Raw genomic sequence first — 11,782 nt, 5'->3', positions numbered from 1 at the left:
ATTTTATCTAATTTGAATTTGTATTTTTATAATAACTTTCATACAATGACTTCAAAAATCTTAAAATAATTCTAAAATAGCACATTGAGAAACAATACATGCGGATCCCAAAATTGATGAGAGTAAAAATAATTGAAGGATAGATTTGTTCTCTCCAAAATCTCTTTTTTTTTTCTTTTTTTTTTTTTGGTAAGAAAATTTTAGGAAAGGGGTCGGGTTCACCCACGATCCAAGGGCAGGGCCCCTAACGCTTGATCCACTGGGGCCTGTCCCTATGGGCACGGGAGCATGACAAGCAAGCTCTTTTTTTCTAGCCCAAAGGTAAGAATCACCCAGCTTCACTACGCTTGTGGAGATGCCTCCCCCAGCGCCGCGAAAATGCTATTTCTAGTTGCGCTCCCACTTTTTTCCTGCTGAGCGCGGGTAAGAATGTGTTTAAAGTTGAATGTATCTATTAAATTCCAATTATATTTTCGAAACACGGTGTTGCGTTACCTACTTACCATGACTAAGCTCCTACGGTAATGGTAAAAGTTCAAACTCATAATATTTTTTTATAAAAATCCTGGAGACTCAGAATTATTCAAATCCAAAAATAAAAATAAAAAAGAAAAATGAATATTTTAAAGATATGGTTCTTTTCAACATTCATGTTATTACTTTTGTTAAAACCTAGGTGTAATATAGAAGATAATTAAATTAAATGGTCCTATCACAAACAAAGTCTTATAATTAGGATCGGAGGTAGTAACTGACTCCTAAACGGCCCATTTTATCCATTTGAAATATATTTTAATTTTGTACAAAATGTCCTTAAAGTCTCCTTAAAAAGTAAGAATGTTAATAACACACTGATTTTTACCTTTTTTTTAAAAAAAAAAATATTTTGACATAAACTTGCGTTGAAACTTGGAAGACCTTACAATGCTCTTTAAAGGTTTGTCGCAATTATAAAAGCTATATTATGTAATAAATAAGTTTCACCCAAACGAAAATATGTCATACGTAGAGTTTAATTTTATGAGCCAGGTATTCCAAACATCGTAATCTTCAGGCAAATTTCGGGGACACCTGCTAAAGCAAAGCAAACCAAAGACATACTCAAACAGAAGTTGATCATACTTGGCTTTGCTTGTGTTTCGGATCAAGTTTGGAGATCCTAAACTGACTTCTCACCCACAAAAATAACTTTTGACCTTTTTCGTTTGGGATCACAATTTGGGATCACGATGAAACAAAAAAAAAAACTTCACGTAAAAAAATAACTTCTAACTTGAAGCCATTTTCCATAGTTTCTCCAATGCATCAAGTGATAATTATACTGTACCTCGTCTCAAAAAGAAGTGTCCTATACTTTTTATAGAAAATGACCCTACTACTCAGATTTATTTATTGTTATTTTTATTTGTTAATGTAAAAATAATAATTAAAAAAATACTTTTTATTTTAAATTTAATTTTTATGTTTGACTAGTCAAAATCGAAGGTTGATAATCTTAAAATTTTTAATTAAAATATAGTGAGTATATTTTACAAATTTTTTCAATAATGCACCAAATCCTTTTATTTTCATAATTTTGATTTTAACATTTTTTTCAGAATTATCACATTATAATATACATATATAATAAAACTTGTCTTTTTCAATCATTTTGCATCTAATTAATAATCTAAATAAATTTCAACTTGTTAAACTGATTTTTTTGATGAAAGTCAATTGAAATATAAATCCCATTTCTTTATCTTACTTTTACCTTAATTTATGTTTATAAAAATCACATGAAATAAAAATCACCCTCCCCACCGCCAGTTCATAACGAAGAGAAACAGAAAAGATGAGGGAAATGGGAAAATTGGACGTGTTTCCATAAAAATGAACAAAAATTTGCAGGATTTACAAGCTCACAATCATGCAATATATATTTGTAGGATTTACAGACTCACAGTCATGCAATATATATGTACCTATACAGTAAAGATGTCCTGCTTTTTCCCCTATAATCTGGCAGAATATTCGATCATGAAACAAGCAGAAAATTGATAGATACAATCAACTTATACCATGATCTAAATTTCAACTTCCACTAAAAGAATAAACAAATGAAGATATTGCCGACAGAAAAAGAGAAACAGCAGGCTATATAATTGTGCTCACTCCTCAAGAATTCAAGCCAACTTTAATACTCGGTGCTGGGAGATAATGGACAACGAATGGAAAAGGATGACCAAAGCATGCCTTGGTTTCAGGAATGAACACCGTTTGTTGTCTGCCGCAACTGATTATGAGGCTTGGCTTGGAGGGCCATAGACATTGATCGGAGACGACTAGTTATCTCAGTAAAAGATGGTCGGCTATCGGGTTCAGGTGACCAACATTCTTCCATAAGCTTCCTCCACTCAGGGTCACAACGGGGAGGAATTGGTGGTCGAAGAGTGTTCTTTACAATCCCCCCTAAAATCACATGTTGCCAAGAAGGAAGCAAATCAATAATGCAAGCCAGAAAAGCATCAGTGCTGCTCAATTGCAACTTCGAACATTCACTCCACCGCGCTTGATTTTAATTAACTGCAGCTGTTATATCTTTCCGACATATAAAATTCCGAACATCAAATATATTTAAAACAAAAGAGCAATGGAGCACGCAGAACGGCCAGACACACGGTATATTTCTCAACCAAAATAATTGTGTATTTGAATTTTGAAGACCTTTTCTCTTCATTTGTTTTGTCCTTTAAGCTTCCTATATAAAGTCGTTTCAGAGCAAAGAACAGCAATATGAAATTCCGTTACAGCTATACAAGTTACTTGCAACAACTAAAAGACAGAAGCTCCAGTGCATCTCAAGAAATCACAAACCTCTATTCTTAAGCCATACTGATATCTGTCACTTATATCGAATAATGCAGAAATTTATGCAGCCACCTATGGAAGAGAAGGTTCATTTTTTAGTTCTAATAAAATTTAATCTTCTGTCTGAAAAGTCCGACTTATATTTTATGAAAAAGATAATTCTGATTTCGTGGTACGGTCAATTAGCTTGGATCAAACTGCAGGGGCATGAAAATGATCATGATTGAGTATATCTTACCGATAATAGCGCCACAATGCATATCTGCATAAGGTTCCTCCCCAGTCAATATCTCCCACATAGAGATGCCAAATGAGAAAACATCAACCTATCAAAGTCATTCCACAAGCTAAATATCCACCCAAAAAATTCATTTAATTCCTTTCTATTAAAAAAAAAATGCATCTCAACAGTCTCACAGACCTTCTCGGAAACCCGGTTGCTACTGCCGTTCAACAGCTCTGGTGCCATCCAAGGAAGGGTTCCTCGCACACCCCCAGATACCAGGGTATTGCGTTTAATTCTTGATAATCCAAAATCTCCAACCTAAAATTTAATCATGGGAAAAAGGTTGCAAAAGGATAGACATTAGTATTATTAGGTAAGAAATATTTTAGGGAGTCCAAACTAAATTTCATGTATGTCAATGACCACTTCATCCTAAAAGCTTCAGCTATTAAATAAAAGCCAGTGGATACTTTTATCATAATCTTCAACTAGTCTCCTCACTCAAAAGCCATAAACGCTTAAGTGTGGACAAACTACATGCCCACTATACCTCGTGCAAAAAGTTTTTTATTAGGAAATGAGGGTAGCAAATGAAACTCTTGATCAATTGTTCATGGAGGTTTTCTGCCATGTCAAAGATCACTCCAAATGTTTCAGTTATTATTAGTCTTTAATAATTTCCATCCAACTGTATTATTATACTTGATTTGACTTAAATTTCCTGCCTCCGTATATTCTTCATCACTTTAAATCAAATGATACTGTACGCACATTCAGCAGCAAAAGGAGGCCTTGTCTCTTGCTTCAAACAAGATGATTTTTAGAATCTAGACATCTCACCTTACATATGGGTCTCTGTGGGTCCCTCAGATTGACAAGTAAATTGTCACATTTCAAATCAAAATGAACAATATTCTTTGAATGTAAATATTCCATTCCAAAAGCTGCATCCATGGCAATTATTAGCTTTTTACGATGATCAAGTAATCTGCATGAAGAGATGGAGATTCAATACATGCATAAATAACAATCCAACATTAAGCGCAGAACAAGAGCGGCGTTAGCATACCTATCCTTCTTGACAAGGACATGCCTAAGGGAACCGTTAACCATATATTCAGTTACAGTCGCCAAGGTTCCTCCAGCTCCATCCGGTACAACCCCATAAAAAGCAACCACGTTGGGGTGGTGAAGATTTGAGAGAATTTGCGCCTCTCTCCAGAAGTCTTTTGTCTAACCAAGGCAATAAAACAGTATCAGATTCAAGTGGATTTTATTTTCTTTTTTATTTTGATAGAAACGTACTGTTGGCAGTTTGAAAAGAAGCTCTGAGATGGTATTGCCTAAAATTGAAGAAATATTAGCAAAATAACATGCAAGAAATCTCTTCATATGGTTTTTAGATTTTACGTGTTGAAGGGATTTGGATCCTAAAAGTGCGCCTTGCACTGAAGAGAGTAAAGTGCAAGTGAAACACCGTTAATGAAACGACCAAAGGAACTGAATCTGGCACATCCGTAGTTAGTTATCAAGAACTTGTCTATTTTATAATCCTCATCACTGATTACCCGTAGAAGCTTCAGTCTATAAAATTAACAGTGTACTCTAGAGAAACTTTACGCTCTGTTAGAAGCCAGATGCAATAAAAGATATTCCAATTTGAGGCATCATCAAATTCCAATTCCAATTTAAAACAAAAAAAAACAAAAAACAGTAGTGAAACTCCATGCAAGCACTGGGTTAAACCTGATTTCATTTCCATCCACTTTACTTAAAAGAGGTGATGTCATAGACCTATGGATATAGATAAATATTATTCACGTTATAGATTAAATAAGGTGTTGAAAACAAAATAGAATTGAAGACTAACCAATCGCTCTAGCTCAGAAGATCTTCCTGAAAAGCAGCTCCTTTTAATTCTCTTTATAGCAACATCAGTTCCCCTCCATTTTCCGTGATAAACAGTTCCATAAGTACCAGATCCTAACTCCCGAAGTTCTTCAAGATCGGCATTTTGAATTATCTAAATGAGATGATCTTAAAAATCAGTTATGGACAAATAATAGAGTTGACAAAACAGGAAAGGACCAGGTAGCTCGATGGTATATACTAGCATCTATAAACACAACAACAAAGCTCCAGTACAAGACACACATGTCAAGAAAATTTATATCTTCCCCAATTTTTGCAGAGGTCAGAAACAGCGGATCATAACAGTTTAGAGACATAAAAAACAGTGTATTATATTATATTCCAAAGAAAATAAAAGGTAGGTAAGACCATGATTTCTTAAATTCACCATACCACCATGCAGTTCTTTGTAGCATTACTTTACACATAGCAATACTGACAGTTAGGAAGATGGAAACTGGTAAAATGAAATATTGAATGATTAATTTTTGTGAACAGCAAATGACTATTTTGTTACATTTACAAGGACAAATCTTGATCATCTCATGCATAAATGGGAAAAAATTATAAGGTAATTTTACCCCCAAAAAAAATCCGCTAAGCAAAGGGTTATACAGCATATCAACAGCCATAACAATCAATCTGGATGGTCACTTTCTACAGGGAGCCCATTTTACAGCACCCATGAGAAGAAAGCAATTGTAAGACAAACAAGGATCTAATATTGATGTCAGCTAATAGATCCCAGTCCCCTGTACTGCATACTTCTAAAAGGAGAAAAAATGTTATTCAGCCAAAATGTCATTGACACCTGGAAATTTTGATGGGACTAACCTTTGGTTTTTAACCATGTCATTAAAGTACACGTGGAGTCTTATCAGTTTTGATGTCAGGAATCACAATTAAGTCATCCCCGCAGCTAAATAATTGGCGACCACGCTGTATTTAACTATATGGTGCATATCATACTCTAATATTAATCACTAAGGGAAACAGGAGACAGAGTAATCTATTTTTATTTTTTATTTGTTTTATAATCTTTTTAACTAGGACTTAAGTGGCATGAGGTGATGAGCCATGTTATATTGCTTCATTCATTTTCCCCCATTACCATGGAATTGTTGCTAAAAGTCTTATTATCAGATACTAGTAAGTTTAAACCAGAGAATAGAACACAAGGTATTAAGTGTCAAAGCAACAGATGAATTCACTGTGTAAAAAGGAAAATTTTCTACATGGGTAGTGGATTTGACAATGTTGTTCAAGCCAGCCAAATAATATCAAGCACAGAAACAGGAAATGGAACATTTCAATGATGGGCAACCTGTAAGCCATAGATGCTGGCTTCCATTTCCGCTATCATTGCAACAGTAAGGGATTCATTCTTGTCTTCTTCATCATCTTTAAAATCCTATAAAGGAAAATATTTTTGTTAGAGATTCTGAAAAAAACCGGCAGATGTTCTTGCCTGATTGCAATATTTTCTACCTCAGGTTCAGAATCTGGAATAGCGCTCTCCAATTCTGTTGCAGATGGGGATACAACATCACTTCCAATTTCAACCACTATATGTGGGCTGGGCACCAATGAAGGCTCAACACTTGGAGGAACAACATCAGTCAAATCTTCTACACCAATAAGTGGCTCAACTTTATTCAAATTGTTGCACTTTTCAAAATTTTTTGATTGCTCCAACGTGATATCTTCAGCTTTTGTTTCACAAGCAAGAGTTCCACCACTATACTGATCAACCACTTGACTAGAACTAGCTACAAGTTCATCGAGAGAAGATACTCTTTTAAACACAGTATTCTTGCTTGAGTTCTGTAATTCATTCACAGGCAAATTTGAACTAGGACCAGGGTCATCACGAAGTACTGAAGGATACAAAAAAGCTGAGCTTACTGTCGGATTTCTACAGAGATCTGTATCCTTGTGAAAAGGTTGAACTTGTGCTTGTTTACGAGAAACCGGGTCCATGGACAGGTCGAACAAGCAATCGCTTGGAGAAGTTTTGCCAGAAGAGGTTCCTTCACATTTTAGGGATGAAGCATTAAAGCTAGATTTTCTGGTCCAAGAAAAATCAAATCCCAGCCCACCATTCAAACCTTCAGTTAAACCACAATCTCTTCCATCACTAGTCCCGTGTCTCATGTCAAGAAAATTTGATGGGGTCTTCTCAATCAGATTGTTTTGGGAAATTCCTGTCAAGCAAGAGGATGCAGAAATCATACCATCATAAGATTGCTCCAACTGATTAATCTTAATGTTTGAATTAGATGCTGGAGAAGAATCCAGAATATGCAAATCATTCACATGCTCTATAGCAACGGCAGGTGATTCCCTCTCATAAAGATTGCTCTCGTTAGTCTGAAGAGAACTTTTGTCTTCCATTCTCTTCATGATTTCTGTTTTCACAGTATTGTCCCCACACTGCCGCTCTATAAAGCTAGGTGCTGTTAAATCAGTTTGAGCTAAAGGATTCCCCCTACTGTATAAAATGCTATCCTTCTGAATAGGATCATTCACTCCTAAACATACCGCAGATGGAGAAGAAAATGGAAAATCCTGCCTTCTGTGCAACTCACCTGGCTCAACATTTGGTATCTTACTTTGTCTTTGGGGATAAATGAGAAGCGGATCATGCTGGATTTCCACAGGGTCCCTTTGTGAAACATTGGAGGATAACATTGAAGATAACTGAGCCACTGAAAGGTTCAACGAGGAAAATTGACCAACCCCTTCTTGAGAGCAGTAACCAGACTTTAATCCACTCTCATGCAACTTCGAATCAGAAAATGCATGGGGCATCCAATTTAGAGAATCAGGAATACAATTTGATCCAGACTGTGGACAAACTGATTCGCCCAGGCTGGAAAGAGGATTTCCTGATTGATGCATAGACTTTTCACCCAAAATTTCATCATTACAACTGTCACTTTGATTAGCATATGAGGCCGTTATAAATTCCTTGCCAGGATTATTCTTGAATAGCTTCTGGTGGTACAGCTCTGGCAGAGTAACATCAGCTTGTTGGCAGGGGTGATTGTCATATAGGAAAGTTGCAGCCATTTGTTGGGAGCATCTGCTATCAGCAGGTACACTAGATGTCTCAGGCGATAATTGGGCAGTAATAAAGGATAAGCTACCTGCAGCACTTTCCTGCCATGAGCTATTACCTTGAGACTGCAGATAAACTGTGCTCAAATTTCCTCCGTCAAATGGGGTAGTAGAAATATGTTGATGTTGATTGGAGGTCCTCTGCAGACTCTGAGATTCATTAAAAAACCCATTTGGATGTATAACACTACCACCACCCTTGATCTCCGAAGAAGAATGTGTATTTGGAAATCTTTTCTGAAAGTCCGGAGCAAAATTCAAACTCGTCCCCAATGGACCAACTTCATTTGTCAAGCTCTGCCCTGAACCATTTATTCCAGGACTACAGTCCCCTATGCCATTCACCGCAACAACATATTGGTAATCAGGATTACTCTGCTGATCAGTTCTTGCTTCAAATGACAATTCCTTTTCAGGTTCACTCAAGGGAATTAAAAAAATTCGAAGTCTTTGAGATCCCTTATGCCTTTCAGGCCCATGGTACTCATCTATCATGTTTTGAAGATCCTCGTCAGAGGAAACAGATATTAGAGAATCAAGATCCTCACCTGGAAGCTGGTACTTAATTGTGTGAGGATGATTGCAAATACCCAAGGTCTTCTTAACAAGTCCTTGCCATGAAATATCCCTTCGGATAGATATAATGCGAGTCTCTCCCCCTACATATCTGAGTTTCCCGTCACTGGGCCTTGGTAATACTTTTCCACCAAAGCTGCATAGTAACTTAATTTTTCCAGATTGAGAATCATCTGAACCTCCTAAACCAGAAACCTCATTGGAATAGGAGGATTCTTTTCTGAGAAAGGGAGACCCAGGTGCTCCTGTAACAGCTTGGTCACCAACTGATTCACCAAGAGTTTTCCTCACTCCTTGTGTAACACTGCCACCTTCCTTTTGAATTTTGCTATTTTTATCAACAAAAGTCCTATTTTCTATCTCTTGAGTTGGCTCTTGTGCCAAGTTAAGATCGGCAACGTCAAAAGGATTCTCAGAGGCCATTCTCTTCAATCCCAGAATATTAGTAAGATCTTCATATCTCACTTGGCCACTCTCCACGTGAATACCAAACCTACCTTCATGCTTTCCAAGTGAATCAGGCGCAGCAGGTTCTCTTCTACCAGCAATTCCTTCATGACCAAACTCGGCAGAGAATTCTTTCCCTGGCTGTATTGAGATGTTATTATGCACATCCTGTCCTGTTTTTAAAACACCACTGGCTGATCCTGCATGTATGTATTGAGTAAACGCACCTGGAGCCCTCCTAGGGTTGGCAACAAACAAAATTTCCGGCTTCTTTAGCTCCATTAGAACAGCTTCTCAGTTGCAAAAGCTATCAAATGTCTTCAAAGAATGTAAATCGAGGACTAGGTGCAGAAGTACTGGCAGATGATCAACCCACAAATTCATGTCCGACTTTCCTCACCACTGGCATCCAAGTTCTTGTTCAACATGTGGAATTTAATCAACAAGTCAACTGCAACAAAGATTCGGGAAGTATACAATAAGGTACACTGAGTACAGCAAGAAATACCTGTGCATGATTTCACAGCCAAACAAAAGACGCAGAAAGTCCGATTAAGATAAACTAAGCAAGAAGAAAAGGTGACTTCCCACTAGTTTCAAGTTTATCTCACTGCATATAAACACAAAAATCACTTCGTATTATCCGTGTAGGGTAAGAGGAGCTAATACTAACTACTACCGATTTCTGACAAAGTTGATGGGCAGAAAACCATGTGAATAAGCAAAACTCTTCATCACCAATAATCTAAATCAACCAAACTCCATCCGACTTGTCCGGCGGAATTTTAAAAATGGTGTAAGCGATTCAAAATCGACAAGCAAACACGTTCTACCTCTGAATGCAAGAAAAAAAAGAGAAAGGCAGAAAAGTGGGTATCTGCAATAATTCAAAATCAACCAAAATTGAAGAACTGGGGAACAAAAATGGAATTGAAAAAAGAAAAAGAAAAAGAAAAACAATAGCGAAAACAACCTGATAATCAGCAGTCACTGTTTTCTTCGTTCCAGGTCATTCTTCTACCCAAAGCTTGAATTGCTACGAGTGGCGCAATCGGAGCAGATATGGAGAAATCAGAGAAGAATTGATTTTGGAAGAGACAGGAAGTGAAGGTGGGATCAAGGAATTCAGACTAAAGGGTAACGTAGCTTACGCCTGCAGGTCTAATCTTGGCCGTCGAAGATCAACATTGCCCAGGATCAAGCTGCAAAAAGACACAGACGCCATAACCATGACAAGGGATGAAAAATAGAATTGGATCTCTCACAGTCTCTGCTCAGCTTGTTCCCCCATATGTGGGACTCTGATTCTAGCAACTTTGAAGTTTTTCTGGGAAAACAAGGATAGGAAAATAATAAAATATTAACTCAAAAGCGAAAATAATGGAAAATCCCGAAATACACTTTCATCTCACCCGTGCTTCCCTCGAAGTCTCGAACTTGTCTCCTCAAAGTTGTTCTGGATTTTTATTCTCGTTAACTTTCTCTCGCCAGTTAAATTAAACTATTTTATTCTGGTTTATACGAGGCTCGCATAACTAACATTAAAATACTACTTTTTATTTGGCCCCTTGGAAACTACCGAAGCGCATCCATCAGACCCTGGCTGTCTCACGTGTCCTCTCTTCCTGCCATGAAGTGGCTTCGTGCTGCCCTCAAATTGCATTTCCTATTCATTTGGGGAAAGTAAGCATTTGATCCTATAATTCTAGTAACTTCTGAGTTTAGCCCCAATACTTTCCCTTTTTTTGGTCATGAATCCCTAGACAAAGGTTACACAGTTTTTTTTAATAAAAACCCCAAAAAACTTAAAAATTACTCATCCAGTCCTAAATATAGTATAATTTTTTTAAATATAAGCCTTATTTTATAGTGTAAATACAAAATAAGTCTTATATTTAAAACAAAAAGGACACTATATTTTTTGTACTTTCATATTTTTGTAAGAATTCCTTATGTGAGATTTAAAGAAAAACAACATAAAAAGTAGTTAAAAATTGTAGTATTCTAATTTAAGTACTTAAGAGGTCAAAATTCTAAAAAAAAAAAAAAGTAACGTGTAATATGGTATTCTGTAAATGTAGTTAAATGACAAAAATGTTCTTATATCTAAAAGTTTATTAACAAGTTGTGAATTGATAAGAACAAGTGTTAAATAATAAATGACAAGAAATGTATTAGTAATAAAAAGTTATTTATTAACGAGTTGTGAACTGATAATAACAAATGTTGAATAATCAATAATAAAAAATGTACTAATAATAACAAGTTTGATAGCTTTTTTTTTTTTAAAAAATGATACAAAGGTATTTTAGTCATTTGACTGTATTTGCAAAATATCATATTAGACATTATTTTTTCTCCTATGATTTTAACTTTTTAGATACTTGAATTGAAATATTACAAATTTCAACTTCTTTTTTATGTCATTTTCCTCAGATTTAATAACTTTGAAATTCTTTTTATGACTTTTCCTTTTCTTTTAGATGGCTTGTGCGACACTGCGACTAGTTCCTTAGTTGAAAAGAAAACAAAAGAAATTTTTTTGAGAAAAATAGAGAGGCAAAAGTTGAAAAGCATGAAATTAAAAAAAATGAAAAGGACAATAAAAGAGATTATGCCAAAACTATCAGGCATAATATGTATCTAGCGACC

The 11,782-nt window shown here is 35.9% G+C and overlaps 1 protein-coding gene across 8 annotated transcripts; it reads right to left on the bottom strand.

Moving 5' to 3' along the window:
• Positions 1–1,841: 1,841 nt before the first annotated feature.
• On the bottom strand, positions 1,842–10,626 carry LOC114730206 (uncharacterized). Of its 8 annotated transcripts, none has more exons than XM_028917240.1 (11): positions 10,543–10,626; positions 10,104–10,457; positions 6,893–9,581; positions 6,476–6,811; positions 6,312–6,398; positions 4,947–5,099; positions 4,146–4,309; positions 3,917–4,064; positions 3,272–3,394; positions 3,089–3,176; positions 1,842–2,451 (listed from the first exon to the last, which is right to left on the bottom strand). In XM_028917240.1, the coding sequence occupies exons 3-11, from the start codon at positions 9,410–9,412 to the stop codon at positions 2,243–2,245; spliced, it is 3,828 nt and encodes a 1,275-aa protein (XP_028773073.1). In that variant the 5' UTR covers positions 9,413–9,581; positions 10,104–10,457; positions 10,543–10,626; the 3' UTR covers positions 1,842–2,242. The 8 variants fall into 8 exon arrangements, with proteins under 8 accessions (XP_028773073.1, XP_028773074.1, XP_028773076.1 ...); XM_028917241.1 differs by having other exon boundaries at positions 6,476–7,191; positions 7,297–9,581; XM_028917243.1 differs by having other exon boundaries at positions 6,476–7,428; positions 7,576–9,581.
• Positions 10,627–11,782: the final 1,156 nt, after the last annotated feature.

Source organism: Neltuma alba, unplaced genomic scaffold (assembly GCF_004799145.2).
Source record: "Neltuma alba isolate B1F8T4 unplaced genomic scaffold, ASM479914v2 tig00012717_pilon, whole genome shotgun sequence".
Classification (NCBI taxonomy): domain Eukaryota; kingdom Viridiplantae; phylum Streptophyta; class Magnoliopsida; order Fabales; family Fabaceae; genus Neltuma; species Neltuma alba.
The sequence above is the reverse complement of the archived record's forward strand: the minus strand, read 5'-3'. Positions and strand labels throughout refer to the sequence as shown.